The sequence below is a fragment of the Loxodonta africana genome, chromosome 1 (genome assembly GCF_030014295.1).
Source record: "Loxodonta africana isolate mLoxAfr1 chromosome 1, mLoxAfr1.hap2, whole genome shotgun sequence".
Taxonomy (NCBI): domain Eukaryota; kingdom Metazoa; phylum Chordata; class Mammalia; order Proboscidea; family Elephantidae; genus Loxodonta; species Loxodonta africana.
In genome coordinates, this window is record NC_087342.1 from 141,126,163 (window position 1) to 141,144,514 (window position 18,352).

Sequence of the window (18,352 nt, forward strand, 5' to 3'; positions counted from 1 at the left end):
ACGATAAACCATTACTGCAAGGGATTTGATTCTTACGAATACCAGAAATTGTCTGTAGGCAAACAAAATGTCTTGAACATATACCTCTTTACACTCTGCCTAATATTTCCACTCCCTAATTAATGGGACATGTTATGAATTAATATGTTCGCCACAGCATTATCTCATGAAAATATGATTTTGAAATTGAAACAAAGCAAAAAAAAATCAACACTTATACACTGGCATCATGTCAGACTGAGCCTATATAGACCAGGTCTCTTCCCACTACAAACACATAAAAAGGCGAGATAAAATACAATTAAAAACATTCAAACAAACAAAAATAACCAGTTTCAAAAGAAAGGCTGGAATATTCCTACGACAGAAAAGGAAGTGAGAAGTACAAACTAGAGCAGACACCGTGGTAAGCTACAGAATTATGATCTGAATATAGGCTCCAAGTGCTAGAAGCGGGGTTTCTAACTCTAACAGGGAACTGGGGCCGGGCTTAGATGAAACTGGGTGGGCATGGGAGAGACTTGGTCTAGAACCCCCTTACTTACAGCCTCATTTGAAAGAAGAGAACTAAAAATAAACCTGCAGGTATGACAGGCCAGGAAGTAGAAAGGAGGTTTGCCTTCTTTCCTGAGCAGTAGATATTAGAAAAAAGTTACCTCTAAGAAATGAAAGCTCCAGGTCTATGCCATATATGAATTTACACTACCTGTACGAAATAAGAAATTAATTTAAAAATCCAAAAGAATTCCTAAAAATGAAACTTACATTCACTGATTTTAAAAAAGAAATGGACATATTAAATAGCAGAATAAACATAGCTGAAGAGGGAATTATTGAACTAGAAGACACTGATGAAAATTACACAGAAGTGTCAGAAGAAAAAAAGACAGGAAAATATGCAAGAAGTCAGGGAGGACAGAATGAGAATGTCCCACATAGATGTATTAGGAATCTAGAAGAACATAATGAGTATGGGGAAAAGCAATATTGAAAAAATAAAGCAAATAAACAAAAGGCTAAGAATATTCCAGAACTGAACATATGGAGAGAGAGATGGAGTTGGAAAAACCATCATGATTAAGAATGCATTAGGTAAGAATTATCACTGGATACTAAATTTTGATGAGGAGTAACATATTTATATGGTCTTAACATGTCTCCACACATTAAATGAAACTATTCATTAGTTTCATGGGAGAAAAAATAATAATAATTATATATATGGTAGAGAAATCAAGCAACACCTCAGCGAGGAGATAAAATTAACATCAACAATGAAGGACAGGTGAACATCATGTGCCTAACCAAACCAAAACCAAACCCAGTGCCGCTGGGTTGATTCCGACTCATAGCGACCCCATAGGACAGAGCAGAACTGCCCCACAGAGTTTCCAAGGAGTGCCTGGCAGATTCAAACTGCTGACCCTTTGGTTAGCAGCCGTAGCACTTAACCACTATGCCACCAGCGTTTCCATCAAGTGCCTAGAGATGTGATATCTTGAGAAGGAAATAATAATCATTTATTCAGTATTCTCAGGAGGCCTGGTGGAGGAATGGTAAAGAGCTTGGCTGCTAACCATAAGGTTGGCAGTTTGACCCACTCAGTGGCTCCGCAGGAGAAACACCTGGAGATCTGCTCCCATAAAGATTACAGCCTAGAAAACCTTATTGGGGTGTTCGACTGCATCACTTGAGGTCGATATGAGTTGAAATTGACTTAATGGCACTTAAAACGACCTCATTCAGTATTCTGGCCAAGAATGTAAATCCTGAGTCTAATCACAAAGAAACACCAGAGAAACACAAAATTTGAATGTGCTATTAAACGAAAATAGGTCAGGGATTATATTCTTCAAAAATGTGAATGTCAAAAAAGACAGCAACTAACTGCCTCTATGGACAATTGCTTCCTTTGTCATGAGACCAGAAAAACTGGATAGTGCCCAGCTACCAATACTAAACATTTTGATCAAAGATTCTAAAGAAGAATACTGATCAAAAGGCAGAAAATGTAGAATAGAATTTAAAAATTCTCATGGAATTCAGATTTTCTGGAGCCACGGAAGCTGAACGTACCCCTGCAACTACTGCCTGGAGATAATCTTTAAACGTTAAACTCTAAACCAAAAATATCCCCCAAAGTTGCCTTAAAAATAAACAATAGTTTGGCTTAACTCATAAAGTATGGCTGCTTTGAATATTGTGCTCTTTTAAGAACTATATGGGGATCAAACTGACATCAACTGGAAAGATTAAATAGGAACTTAGGGGGCAGTGAGTTTATGTTAATGGGGAAGGAAAAATTTGGAAAGAGAGGTTGAGAACGACTGCACAATTTGAATGTAATCAGTGTTACTGAATTGCACATGTAGAAACTGGTGAATATGTTCGGCTGTGTATATTCTCAACAAACAAAAAATAAAATAGATTATTAAAAAAAAAAAGACAAAGTATGCAGAAATGTTCCTGATTAAAGAAGGCTAAAGAGGCATGGACAACTAACACAATAATTGACTCTAGACTGGATCCATACTGAAGGGGAAAAAGGGCTATAAAGGACAATATTAAGTGAACTGAAAAAGCTGTAGTGTGGATGGTAAATTAGATAAAATACATCAATGCAAATTTATACCATAATTGTATTATAGTTATATAAGAACACATGCCCAGTCTTAGGAAATACATACTGATATATTTAGAAATGGAAACCCTGGATGTCATAGTGGTTAAGTGCTACGGCTGTTAACCAAAAGGTCGGCAGTTCAAATATGCAAGGCACTCCTTGGAAACTCTATGGGGCAGTTCTACCCTGTCCTACAGGGTCGCTATGAGTTGGAATCAACTCGATGGCAATGGGTTTTTTTATATTTAGAAATAAAGGGCCATGTTGTAGGTAACTCATCGAGTGGCTCAGAAAAAAACTATGTGTGTGTGCATGATAAAGAAGTACTGGTAAAGCTAGTAAGTGTGTATATTAAAAAAAAGAGAATCAGCACACACACAAATGATAATACGAATGGGGCAAAATGTTAAAAATACGTAATCTTCGTAAAGTGTACGTAAGTATTCTTTGTACTAATTTATTTTTATAATTCTCTGTAGGTTTGAAATTATTTCCAAATAAAAACAAGAAAATAAAATAAAAACCTTAATCCTAGATATTTGGGGGCAAAACAGGAAATCATCAAACCCAAAGAGAAAAATGCTAAAAGTTACAGTGATAAAATATACTATGAAATTCCAAATGACAATAATCTAGACCCAGTGAAATTACCATTCAGTAGTGAGGACAAAATAAAATATTTGTAGACAAAGACCAAGAATTTTACCACTCAGAAGCCCTCACAGAAAGAATGGCCAAGGGATATACCTCAGTAAAAGTAAAAATTGAACACTGAAGGAAGGAAGCAATGATGATAAATGGTGAAATACAATAAGCAATGATAAGCAAAGAAAGTACTGGTAAAGCTAGTAAGTACTGTTAAAAAATTAAGAGGAATTTTAAAATAAGGTAAATTAAAACATTAGGCAACAAAAGATGGCATGAGAAGATACTGGAGAAAGTGTTCCATCATCTTGGTAAAGTTTGAAGAACAGAGGTATTATTTACTTTAGATTTCCTTAATGTAAGTACATGCTTTAAAAATGTAAAGATAAACTCTAAAAGATTAGAAACTGAATATGACAGTTCAATAGAAGAGGAAAGGGCAAAAGACAGGAAAGGAGAAAAAAAGCAGCAGACAGAAAAGATGATAATTGTGCTGGGTTGAATAATGTCCCCCAAATATTCACGTCCTTCCCAGAACCTCAGAATGTGACCTTATTGGAAATAAAGTCATTGCACGTGTATTTATTAAGATGAAATCATACTATAGTAGAAGTAGTAGGGTGGGCCCTTAATCCAATATGGTTGGGGTCCTTATAAAAGGAAGAGACAAGACAGAGAGACAGACATGCACAAGGAGAATGCCATGTTCTCAAAGAGGTATAGATTGGAATAATGCATCCAAAAGCCAAAGAATGCCAAGGATTACTGTCAATCACCAGAAGCTAGCAAAAGGCAAGGAACAATCCCCCCCACCAAAGCCTTCAGAAAGAGCATGGCCTTGTCTATACCATGATTTCGAACCCTTAGCCTCCAGAACTGTGAGAGAATAAATTTCTATTGTTTTAAGCCACTCCATTTGTGGTACTTTGTCACAGCAGTCCTAGGAAGGTAATATAGTACCAATTTTGATTTTAAAGGTAACACAAATTCAAATATCTCAGTAACCACAACAAATATATGAATGACTTTGTTGAGATATTTTTCTGTTGGATTCTTTTATTTTAAATCTAGTCAAATACTGTACAAGCACAGAGATAAAACATATTACTAAAAAAAGGTTGAAAGTAAAGAAAAAATACATTGGGTGAAAATACTATCATTTTATTTTTATGCAAATAACACGCGTGTTCCTTTTTTTTTTTTTTGCCAACTGCACCATCCCCTGTGCGAGGTATTTCTGTAAGCTCACTATGCTAATAAAAATAGCACACTTACAAAAATACCACATGGGAGGAGGGCACAGTTGCCCCCCAAAAAAAGTAGAACGTGTGCATTATTTGTGTAAAAATATGGCAACCAAAAGATAACTGGTATAGGCCAAATAGATTTTAAGACAAAAGCATTATGAGAGATAAAAATTAGTTGCCATTGAGCTGCTTCTGACTCATGGCAACCCCACGTGTGTCAGAATAGAACTGTTCTTCACAGGGTTTTCAACGGCTAATTTTTCAGAAGTAGATCGCCAAAGCTTTCTTCCGAGGCACCTCTGGCACTCAAACCTACAACCTTACAGTTAGCAGCTGAGCAAGTTAACCATTTACACCACCTAGGAGTCCACTATTAGGAATAAACAGTTATTATTTAATAATAAAAAGAAAAATCCACTAGAAACCAACTAGAATCAACTCAGAACGTGTTTTAGGTTCAATTCTGAACCTAAAAATAACATACCTTCTAAATATGCTAAATGACAGAATTATACAAAATCAACAAGTCTGCAATAATATTGTGAGAATAACATATCTTTAAGAAACTGATGGATCAAAGCAAACATAAAATGAGTATGGCTAGAGAAGATTTGAACATACCTAACGGATGTAATGAGAACTTTGCATGTCATGAGTATAGAACATTCTTTCTAAGCAGTAATACATTTTACAAAACTGTTTATACACCATGCTTCAAAGGAAGTCTCAATAAATATCAAAGAATCAACAGCATACTGCTCATGTTCTCTTTCTACCATGCAAGAAAATTAGAAAACATTAACCACCAAATCATCACACCAACACACACTTGGAAATAAAAAAGCACAATTCTAAGTAACGCATAAAGAAGAAATAGTAACAGGAATTAAAATTTTTTGGAACTGAACAGTAATAAAGCACTAAATTTCAAAACTTTCGAGAGTAAACTGAAACAGTACTAGTTTATAGCCTGAAATAGAAAACATGAAGGATTAAGAATTAATGTTAGGCTAACCTTAACTAGTTAGAAAAAGAACAAAGTTAACCCAAACAAAGGAGAAAAAATAATAACAGAAATTAACAAAGTAGAAAACAAAGATCAACAAAAGCAAAAGCTGGTTTTTGAGAAGACTAACAAAATTTTGACAGACTTTAACAAGAAAAAGAAGAGGCACATATTTACAATCTGTAAAAGAACACAGAAAGAAGGAAGAACTCTCCAAATCATTCTCCATGAAACTTTATAATCTTGATGCCAAAACTGGAAAGGGGTCGGGGGGGGGGGACTTGAAAAAAATAAAATCATAGGCCAGTCTTACACATGAATATCACTGCAAAAATCCCAAACAAATCCTAGCAAAGTATAAAAACTACATCAGGCCTAAGTAGGGTTTATAAAGAAAACAACAGTTTAACATGAAAGATATATAAATGTAATTGGCCATGTTAATAAATTACATGAGAAAAAAACATCATTTCAATAGAAGCTAACAAGAAGCACAAGACTTAAAAAAAAAAAAAAAAAACCTACCCATGATTTAAAACAAAAATCCTAGCATGTTAGTAACAGAAGGCAATTTTGTCCTATAGAACACCCACACTCTCTCTCACCAAGAAAGATCCAGAAGGATACACATTAAAATGTTAAAAGTTGTGACCTTCAGGTCATAGGAACATTAAGTTTTTATTTTATTTTTTACTTTTCTCGGTTTTTCACATTGCACATGTGATACTTTTGTAAAAATAGATTTTTTAAAAGAAAAAAACTTGATTTTTATTAATAAAGCAATACAAACTTAAACCACATTACATTTATTAAAACAGGTCTACAAATGTCATAAGACCTCTGTACAAACTGATATCATTACACAGTAATTTTCATTATTAGGAAGCTCTGTCTTATGAATGAACTGAAACTAGCTTTTCACTAATATCCACTAAGTTTGTATTGCCCTTAGGAACATCCAAAAACAAATGTAGTTCTCTTCCATGGGACAGCCTTTTACATATTAAGTTACCTTTCCCCTTAATGTTAACCAAGCCCATGGTTCCATGTTTCTTCCACTGTTTCTTATACATACACCAGTTTTCAGAACCCCTGGCTATTCTGCTTGTGCTCTACATACCAGTTTGTTACCTAAAATTTAGTATCTATTACTGATATAAAAAAAAAGGAAAAAAAATTTTTTTTTTTTATTACTGATGTTATCTGACCAGTAAAATTAGAGTTATTATCTTCTAGGACCTGGGCACCACAATACTTGGTTAACTTTTTGCTCCTTCTGCTAACTTTTCAAACAGCTTTATGAAAATAGGGTCATCAACTAAAACACCATACTTATTTAACTGAATTACTCTCAAGCCAAGTCTCCCCAAAAGGTAGTCAAGACGCACAGGAAAAAAAATGAGTACTTAACACTTAACCATGTTAAATTTTATCTTGCTTATTTTGGGCTACATTTTCACCTAGGGAGATAAATTCAATCTTGATCTTAGCATCCATCAAATTAGCTGCCCCTCCTATTTCTGAACCTGTCAAGAATGTCATTTTACTTCATCCATCCATCTATTCATTCTTTTAGGAAATGCTAATTCTATTCCAGGCAGTGTGTCAAATGTCAGAAACACAAAATCAAATAAAACCTTTAGGAGCCTAGTTAAATTCGCTGATAAACATGCTGAAAAGGACAGGATCTAGAGATCCTCTCTCCAAGCTGACGGTGGTTTATTTATCAGCACCCTTTGGGTAGTTACTGATCTAATTGCAAAGCTTTCCAGCATTATTTTCAACCAGTCCACATTTCTCCAACAAAAAACAAGAAAGACTTACTGATAATAAGTTACACTATACTATGGCTTCTTGATGCACCAATCTAGCAATCCTAAGGGGAAAAAAATGGAAGGACAGTTCTACATGAACAATATTTTCCAAAATGTATTATAATTTTGGTATAGATTAACATTACGCTTACTAACTGATAATTTCGGACATCTACCTCCACTGACCTTTGAAAACACTGCTACTTACTTTTTCTCTTCTTATCTTTCCTAGTCTTCATAACTCCCCAAAGTATGTTGTCAAAGGCTCTGAAGTCACATTCCCACAGGTTCTTCCGTCCTCTGGGGAATAATTCATCCAAATGTGGAGACTGAGCTCATTTAAATGAGCTATGTATCTCTTGGAAACCCTCGTGGCTTAGTGGTTAAGTGCTACGACTGCTAACCAAAGAGCTGGCAGTTCAAATCTGCCAGGTGCTCCTATATGGGGCAGTCCTACTCTGTCCTACAGGGTCACTATGAGTCGGAATCAACGGCACTGGGTTTGTTTTTTTTTTTTGGTTTATATATCTCTTATTATTTCTTCATGTGATTTAAGCAGGACAAGATAAAAACAAACTTGGAATCCAATAGTCACACTCCCTCTCTGCATTACATGTCTGCCCTAAGTAGTGGGCCTACACTAGCTCTTGTTCTGGCTCTAATTGAAACTTCTGCCGTTTTCTTTAAAATTTTTTGCAAGTTTTTGTTTACTGAGGCTTTTAATAATATTTTATTGTGTTTTAGGTGAATGTTCACACAGCAAATTAGGTCCACATTCAACAATTTTTTATACAAATTGTTCCTTGTCTTGGTTACAATTTTTACAGTGTCAGTCAGCATTCTCATTATTCCCATTCTGTTTGTTCTGTTTCTATTGATCTACTGTTCCTTCCCCTCGTTGCCTTCTCATTTGTGCTTTTGGGTAAATGTTAACTACTTGGTCTCATACAGATAATTGTTTAAGGGAGCACATTACTTACAAGTGATAGTTTTTTTTTACAAGCCAATCTATGAATGGTGACCTGCAGAAATAGCTTCAAGTCCAAGTTCAAAAGTTATCTTAGAGCAATAGTCTCGGGGGTTTATTCTAGTCTCTATTGGTCTAATAAGTCTGATCCTTTTTAGGAATTTGAGTTTTGTTCTGTATTTTTCTCCCATTCTTTCCAGAACCTTCTATCATGTTCCTCGTCAGAACTGTACTCTGCGTTTTTTTTTCTTCCAACACAGTTTGATTTTCTTCTACAGTATTTACTACAGTTAGCACCAAAAAGAAAAAGATTTCGAAAATGGTTTCTAATCAACAAATTGCATACAAAGAATTAGCAGACTTTGAGAATGTGGTTTTCTTTTACAGTTTGTAGATCATTTTTTCAGAAAATACTAGTAAAATAACCAAAATTTAATGTTTCAGTTCAATCTATCATTTGAAATTATGAACACACACACACACACACACAAAATGTACTACTGTAAGAAGAACCTATCACTCAGTTCTTAAATATGTAGTGAAATTGCTAGGATTTTATTAAAGTGAGAATCCAATAATCAAAAGAGCACAAAATGGGAGACAGAAGATTATAGTTCTAATCCCAGACATGTGGTCCTAGTCCCACTATGTGACCTAGAACACGGCAAATAACACCTCTCTCATTCTCCTCACCAGTTAAATGCTTGAACTGGACAAGACTAAGGGATTCCCATGAAGGTATTTCAGAGGATGGCTTAGGTTGCTGGGCAAGTGAGTCTCTGAAACCCTCTCTGCAGCCTGACTCACCAATCACAATGCAGAACAGTTCAGCCTTTATCTGGTAGCCTGTGAAGAACTGCCAACATGTGAAAAACCAACGGACCAAATCAGTAAAATTGAACCTTATTTTAAAACAATAAAAAAAAATGCAAAAGTCCACGTAAGCTTAATTTGAAAACTACTGCACTAAACCATTCCTATGGTCCTTTCAAACTCTAGAATTCTACCACGCTCTATCTATTTACTTACAGAAAATGTATTTTTCTTTGAGTACGCTTCTATATTCTTAAATCAAAGATTAGGTGCTTGGTAAGTGCCAGGCACTGAGCCAGCCAGACTCACTATGAACTTAATCTCCAAAACTGTTTATCACCATCTGCAAAGCTTTACAGACTGGAAACTGAGGATCAGATAATCTAAGCGGTATCCCACATCATAAAGCTAGCATGGTATAACCAGAATTTGAACCTTTATTTATATTGTGCGTGTGCGTGTGTGTGTGTGCACGTGTGTAAAATGCCAAGTTTAATTAGGAATTTAACAGCTTAAGGCGTAGATTTGTTAATTAACAGTATAATTAAAATATAAATTAAATAATTGAATTCAAATTTTTATTTGGCCCTGAATTCTAAGCCCGTAATTTCTGATTCAAGTAAAATGGCAAAGCCAATCAATGTTTCCATGTTAAATACGTTCTCCTAAAAAGGCAAATATTTTAAAACCTCACTGAATGATACTAATCACAAGGAGGGCCAATTTAATCATTAAAAAACAGGTTTAACTTTAATTACTTTCAAGAAAAGCAAATTATTATTCCGTAGCATTTGTTTAGAAACCTTCTATTAATAGCCAAAAATGACTTTTAAATGCTTTATTGATCCAGGGACTTCCATGTCTAGGAATTTTCTATTTGTATACTGCCCCCAAACAAGAAACCATACATACATAAAGGAAAGGCTCAACATATTATACCTACAGAATGGGATATTATGCAGTCTTTACGGAGACAAATATTTTGTGTATGTGAATACATACATATATACATACACACAATGATATGTAAGAAGTGCAAAAATACATTTCTCAGTGAAAAAACAAGGCACTGAGCAGTGTGTCTGGTACATTCTCATTTGTGGTTAGAGGGCTGAGAAAAGAGATACAGACAGACATGATTATGCACGTAGAGAAAATTTCTCCACAGTGGCTGTTTCTTGGGATGGGGCCTGAACGCACAGCATAGAAGAGAAACTGATATGTCACTGTAGGCCTCTTTGTATTAGATTTTTTAGTGCTTATGTTACTTTTCCAATAGAAAAATTATTAAAGTATTAACTAAGAAATTGCTTTAACAACTGCTTCTATCTAAATGGGTAGTTTCTATGAACAATGAAAAATTCTGAAACCGAAATGGTTTTGAATTTTACACTTCAATCACAGATCTCATAATTTCATTATACATCTTTCCCCTCCAAAAATGATAAAATATATGTGTGTGTATGTGTAAAATAAAATCTAGTCAATTCTTTATTATACAATAAAAATTACTACCTGTTGCCACTGAGTCAATTCCAACTCATGGCGACCCCATAGGACAGAGGAGAACTGCCCCACAGAGTTTCCAAGGAGCACCTGGTGGATTCGAACTGCTAACCTTTTGGTTAGCAACTATAGCACTTAACCACTATGCCACCAGAGTTTCCACAATAAAAATTAGTAGGATCCAAACGTATGTATGAGGCTATTTTAAAAGCAGTCTCTCTTTTTAATACTTTTTATAAAAGGTACTTCACGATACTTTTTCACATGTTCAAAATACTTTTGGCATGCCAAACCAAAAAAAAAAAAAAAACCAAACCCATTGCCGTTGAGAAGATTCCGACTCATAACGACCCTATAGGACAGAGCAGAACTGTCCCATACAGTTTCCAAGGAGCACCAGGTGGATTCAAAAGGCTTCAAAGTATGAATTCAGACTCATTCTATTTCAGAACTGAAAGGGGCCTCTGAAGTCATTCAATATAATTCCTTAGATGAAGTAACTGAAACCTGGAAGTTAAGAGAGCTGCGCAAAGTCAGAGAAGGACAAGAGCTGAGCTGACCTCCTGGTCTGAGTCTACTATTCTATTCTAATTAGCTTCATTTGTTGGAAATAGTATAGATCAGGTAGGCAAGACAGAGGCAGAGCTTCTGGATTTGGATTTCTGAGGGGTGACAGAACAGAAAATCTTTTCCAGCAGATACCTAGCCATTAGTGTAAGGTATGGTAGGGAAAGTCGAAGGAAAAGTAACCTATTGGCACTAATTCATTTCTAGTCACGTCACTTGGTCCAATACTAGGACAATTCAATTCTCCTTCTGAATAAACAAAGAATGGTAAATGGGAGATAATACTAAATCAATTCTTACTTTTTGAAAATAGTTTACAGTGGGAGGCAATATCTTTATCAACAAGAAATATTTAAAATACCTACTTCAGGGCAGCTCTAGGGTCAAGGGAATTTGAATGCCAGTTTCTTTTTTAAGAGAAAAAGAAATCTATTCAACCTTCCTTTGACAGGTTTGTGATACTAAGGCTGCAAGGGGGGCGGGGAAAAAACCCACTGCCGTTGAGTCGATTCCGACTCACAGAGAACTTATAAGGCAGAGTAGAACTGCCCCATAGGGTTTCCAATGAACGCCTGGTGAATTCGAACTACCGACCTTTCGGTTAGCAGCCCAACGCTTAACCACTATTCCACCAGGGTTTCCAAGGCTGCAAGAGAAAGTCTTATAAATAGGTTCATTATGTTTTTCTGACAAGGCAATTTACTCGATGCCAATCCAATGTTAAAAAAAAAAAAGTTGGCTTTTTTTTTTTATATACTACATGTGTGCTTTAGTTTACCTCAGTCCTTTTGATAATCATGTATGTGCTACAACATTTACAATCTTTTCCTAAGACTTAGATGATAATTACCCATTTGATGATTATAGTCTTATGATAGTTAAAATTTCCTTTATGACATACTATTGGTTGTATCCATGATTAATGTGCTACTACATCCTTGGTGAGGCCCTGGCGTTAGGAATGCAACCCTAGCTGTAAGTCTTATGAGGTGCTCAGACAGAATCATTAACTTTACCTTCAGCCTCTATTAGAGGCTAGTCCCAAGCCCACTAAGCAATGGTACAGTTTGGCAGTCACTAAAATAAACTGCCTGTTGGAGGAATTGCTAATGAAGTTGCTGATAAAGGAATTGCTTATGTAAGTTGTATCAGTGATTCTCAAAGGATAGTATGGAGACCCCTAAAGGTCCCTGAGTACTTTTCAGGGTTCTACAAGGTCTAAACTACTTCATAATAATAAGATATTATTTGCTGTTTTCATTTTATTGTCTCATATATGTACAGTGGAGTTTTCCAAAGGCTACATGACATGTATATTGTATAATAAAATGCATCAACATTTGGAAAATATACAAAACTAAATGAACCAATATTTTCCAAATGACCAAAGCATAATGTTACAAGATCAAGCATGGGTAAAACATCCATTCAAAGGGCCTGAAAGAACATGGGATTTTAATGTGACAGAGTACAAAATGTTCACTGATATGGTTTCAGATTCCACATGGAAAATAATATTTAAGAAACACCACTTGCTGAGTTTCGGTACAGTACCACAGAAAAATATCCAGTTACCTGAAAAGGCTATTGAAATACTCCTCGATTTTCTAACCACTGTACACATCTTTGTCAGGCTGAATTTTTTTAAGATTTATCAACCGAAACATATTACAACAGATTGAATGCAGAAGCAGATGAGGATCCAGCTGTTCTCTATTACGTCATGCGTTAAGAGGTTTGCAAATACATAGAACAATGCCACTTTTGCCCTTTTTTTTTTTGGTAAAGTTATTTTCCACTAAAAATTTATGATAAAATATAATGAGTTATTTTTTAAGCGAATTAAGAAATATTTTTAAATGTTCTCAATTCTCATGTCTAATACGGTAAATATCAATAGATATACCCACATAAACAAAAGCTCTTGGGGGGGTCCTCAATAATTTTTAGAATTATAAAGGGATCTAAAGACCAAAAAATTTGAGAACTACTACATGGACTTAAAATTGCTGGACAGACTAAAAATGTTTTTCTGCTATACAAGTTGGGTTGTGCATATGTTATATTTAAATGCTAATTTTTTAATTAATACTAATTAGATAAATAAATATATTAAAATAGGGCTACTAATTTGACAGGACTCTTTCAAAGAAATTTATTAAGGTAAAAACCAAAATAAAGGTATAAAGCTAACTCTAAGGAAGTAAACGTGCAGTCTGATTTAGCTGACGGGACTTTTGTGCACAGCTTAACAAATTAACCCCATCAAGTGGTTCTCTATCCCTGGGATATGGCTGCACAAGGTAGGCTGATTTCTAGGAGGGAAAGACAACTGACACAAGGGTGGAGAAGGGTGGGAGGATTGGGAGGAAAGGGTTTTCTCCTCTCACACTTCCGGCTGTTTATTTCCCAACCATGTATCCATTTCTAAACCACTGTACTCGTAAGTAACTAAGATTCTGTACGTTCTGTCCAAAACCTAACAAAATGAGCCTGGACCCAACTTATAGGTTGATGTTAAGATAACTGGGAGGGAAAGTCTTCTACAGCTCAACTAGTTACAGATAAGCTTAAGGCATGTTTTTTTCCTAAGAAGAAAACATAGCTAACGAGTAAGAGTTGTGCCTTGAAATTCTTTCTGGAATGAGACAAGCTATAAACAAACAAAGCTGCCTGCCACAAATTCCAGCTTAAGGAGAGACTCTTAAAAAGCTACACCAAAAGAAAAACAAAAAACTAACACCATACAGCCAACCATCTTAGAAAAGAATAGCACAAAATTTAAAGATGGAATCACTAAAATTTTTCTGAAATTCCAAGGGATACTAAGGACTTTCTTGAGTTTTAATTTGCAAAATGAGACACGACAATCAAACAGATTTTTTTTTGGAGAATCAGTTAAGCACTTTTTCTGGACACTGACGTACACAATATTTAATAAGCTACTGCATTTGGACGTAGCACTGGTATAGTGGGCATGGTATATTTACAGACTAAGAAGTACTGTAACATCCCATGTATGAAAAACACCTAATTAATACACTGCAGAAAGCTGGGATTTATTTATAGTTCTGAGCTTCTCTTGCTCAGACAACTCTCACATCAGGCATTATTCCTGTAATTTTTCCTACCTTTGCTTTTCAAACTACTTATCAATTCTAAGCATTAGCCCTGACTTAGGGCTTCTGTTTGATATCTATGCTGCTGGTGGCAACTAATACAAACCCCCTGTGTAACAGCTGTGGGACAGTACTCTTCCTCTCTCCATCTCCAGAGAAAAATATTGTTTAAAGGTCTGCTGTATTCTCAAACTACTTACTCAACATCCTCTCATCCACCCCCAAAAGATGTACCGTAACTAATTTAATCATTCAAAAACACGCACAGAAATAAAAACAGAAAACATTGCTCATGTGGTATTTCTTACACAATGGCCCCAAAATGTCAGTTTTATACACTGTGACTACAGTATCATTTTCAATTTTAGAGAAACAATCAGATAATCAAATAGAATATTTTTCAAAAATGCCTAAAATCCATGGAATCAAACCCCACAGTGGATAAGTGGTAAGCTGCTAACGAAAGGACTGGCAATTCAAATCCACCAGCCGATCCTTGGAAACCCTATGGGGCAGTTCTACTCTGTCCTATAGGGTTGCTATGCATCGGAATTGACTTCATGGCAATGGGTGTTTTTTTTTTTTTTCTTTTTTTAAACATCCATTCATTAACTTGTGGCCCACTGAAGTAATGCAGTCCTTTACATCCTGCTCTATAATATACATCTTAAATTTCTAATTTCTTACTCACAAAAATAACACTAAAAATAGTTGCAACGTCTAAGCAAATGCCAAACTGCAATAAGCAGTTTAAAATAAGCATACTAAATGCCCAGTGAGAAACAATGCACGGCAACACGATTAGAAATTGTAGAAATTTTACCTTAATTCTTCTCTCAGTATCATCTAATTTTAATTCTGCTGAGACCAGTTTCTTTGCCAAATCATCTCGTTCAGGTAGATGTCTAGCTTCAGAGATCTTTTTCAGCTTCTTTAAGGAAAATTTTGTCCTAAATAGTTCACCTTCTGTATCTTTTACCCTTTTCTCAGTTGCCCGTTCTTTCTCTTGAGATTTTCTTAGACGTTCCTTGAGTGCTATAATCTCATTGTTGTGTCGAAGTATAAGTTGTGAAATTTCATTTTCTGTATCTTCAAACTTATTCAGGGCTTTCTCCTGTCTATACTGAAGCCTTTTCAAAGCCTTATTTTCTTTTAGCAGCTCAGCTAACTTGACCTGAAGTTCAGTCACTTCATTTTGCAACTCATTGATTTTTAGCAGTCTTGCAGAAAGAACCCGTTTTGTAACAAGATCAGGATCTTTCCGAAGTGTTTCCCTATTGAGGCTCTGGGAGCGATATCCGCCTCTGACTCCCTTTCTGTTTGGTAGACTCTTAGGGCTTGATTTTCCAGGGGCTAGAAAAAGAAATAACGTAAAAAAAAGCTGTACCAAATGTTGTAGTATTTATTCATTTCAACACAGTCAATCCTTAACATTATTTTTTTTTCTTTACAAAAGGATTTTACAATACTTAAAGAATATTCCAAACCATCAGAAATGATATACAAGTAGCTTATATGGGATTATTTTGCATTGTTTTAAAAGATGGCAGGATGAGCCTTTAACCACTTCTACCCTTCTATATAGGATGGCAGGATGAGCCTTTAACCACTTCTACCCTTCTATATAGGATGGCAGGATGAGCCTTTAACCACTTCTACCCTTCTATATAGGATGGCAGGATGAGCCTTTAACCACTTTTACCCTTCTATATAGGATGGCAGGATGAGCCTTTAACCACTTCTACCCTTCTATATAGGATGGCAGGATGAGCCTTTAACCACTTCTACCCTTCTATATAGGATGGCAGGATGAGCCTTTAACCACTTTTACCCTTCTATATAGGATGGCAGGATGAACCTTTAACCACTTCTACCCTTCTATATAGGATGGCAGGATGAGCCTTTAACCACTTTTACCCTTCTATATAGGATGGCAGGATGAGCCTTTAACCACTTTCACCCTTCTATATAGGATGGCAGGATGAACCTTTAACCACTTTCACCCTTCTATATAGGATGGCAGGATGAGCCTTTAACCACTTTCACCCTTCTATATAGGATGGCAGGACGAGCCTTTAACCACTTTCACCCTTCTATATAGGATGGCAGGATGAGCCTTTAACCACTTTTACCCTTCTATATAGGATGGCAGGATGAGCCTTTAACCACTTTCACCCTTCTATATAGGATGGCAGGATGAACCTTTAACCACTTCTACCCTTCTATATAGGATGGCAGGATGAACCTTTAACCACTTCTACCCTTCTATATAGGATGGCAGGATGAACCTTTAACCACTTCTACCCTTCTATATAGGATGGCAGGATGAACCTTTAACCACTTCTACCCTTCTATATAGGATGGCAGGATGAGCCTTTAACCACTTTCACCCTTCTATATAGGATGGCAGAAGTCAAACACGGGCATCATCAGCATCAGCATGATGCATAATAAACACCTGATAAACACACTGAGACATTCATTTGTGCCAAGGTATCTGGAATTATTTGAAACATGAAACTTTATGTTTTCTCTTAAATTAACCACAACTTTTTTTCTTTATTTGGGCAAATAAGATGAGAGTATACTGTACAGTGAAAAGCTCTGGGACTCAGATTTACCACTCAATAACTCCTTGGGCAATTCAATTAAACTTTTCCAAGTCTACTGTCCCCATTTATGGAATAAGGATAACACTACTTGCATAACTAAGTTGTTGTGAAGGTTAAGTTCATGTATGTAAAACTGAACGTGCTATATAAATATTCTATATTAGTAATAAGAGCTTACATCCCATTTATTAGTGACTGAAAATGGGAAACACTTAGCAGTACACATGTGACTCTAATGCTTCCTTCAAGGATTTCTTTTGTGTAATATTCAAATCAAAAAAACATTTAACACAATTTGAGAACAGGACAAAAACAAAAATTCACATTCTAAAAAATACAAGCATCTGAAATCTCGAAAATATACACATTAAATCACATTTCACAAGAATTTGGAATAACGAAATTATTTTTACTTGGTTTAATATTACATTAAGTAATATTTTACTTGGTTTGAGATTTACCAGTACTAATCTTAAACCAAGCACCTGTCCTTTAAAAGAGTCGTCTAAAAGTCTGCCACATGTGAAAATAATCTCCAAGATGACTGCCTTTTTTTCAAGGAGAAAATCAATCCACAGTAAAGAAAATGAAGAAAAACAAGAGTATCTAACCTTTCCCTACCCACCTGCCAACCATGGATACTCTGATTCCATTATGTAAATTTATACAGAACAACAAATAATATTTACAATTTAACATGATAAAGTTTCATTTAAAAGACAGAAGTTTTACAGAAGCTGTTTTAAAAATGTATTGATTTGGGATTCCAGCTATATATGCTTGAATATACAAAAGGAACTGGTAAAAAAGTTCTTGTTAGCCTGCATCAAGTCTGCCCTGATTCATGGCACCACCACACACAATGGAACAAAATGCTTGCTGCCCAGTCCTGTGCCATCCCCGTGATCGGCTGTAGGTTGGATAATGGTCTGTTGTGATCCATAGGGTTTTCACTGGCTGATTTTCAAAAGTAAGTCACCAGGGCTTTTTTCGTAATCCATTTCAGTCTGGAAGCTCCACTGAAGCCTGTGGAGCATCAGAGCAAAACCTAAGTCACCACTAATAGATGCGTGGTGTCTATGCAGGAGGTGCAGGGGCCAGGAAGTAAACCTGAGTCTCCCACAGAGGAAGGAGAATTCTACCACTGAACTACCAACGAGGAATACCTATGCTATCCAGTATAGTAGCCACTAGCCACATATGGCTACTGAGAAACTTGAAATGTAGCTAGTCCAAACTGAGATGTGCTGTTAAGTGTAAAATACACACTTGAATATCGAATATTTAGTACCAAAAAGAATGTAAAATATTTCACACAGTTTTATACTGACTGTATGTAGAAATTAAAGTATTTTGGATATGTTGAGTTAAATAAAATTAATTTCACCTGTTTCTTTTTTACCTTTTTTATTGCGCAGTTTGCATTTGTGACT

The 18,352-nt window shown here is 35.6% G+C and overlaps 1 protein-coding gene across 1 annotated transcript in view; it reads right to left on the reverse strand.

Annotated features, from left to right (window-relative positions):
* LCA5 (lebercilin LCA5) overlaps positions 1 to 18,352 on the reverse strand; it is a 44,278-nt gene that overhangs the window by 11,335 nt on the left and 14,591 nt on the right. Inside the window, exon 3 of the mRNA XM_003404382.4 lies at positions 15,131 to 15,660. Coding sequence (XP_003404430.1) covers positions 15,131 to 15,660 — 530 coding nt within the window. The remainder of the gene's footprint in view (positions 1 to 15,130; positions 15,661 to 18,352) is intronic.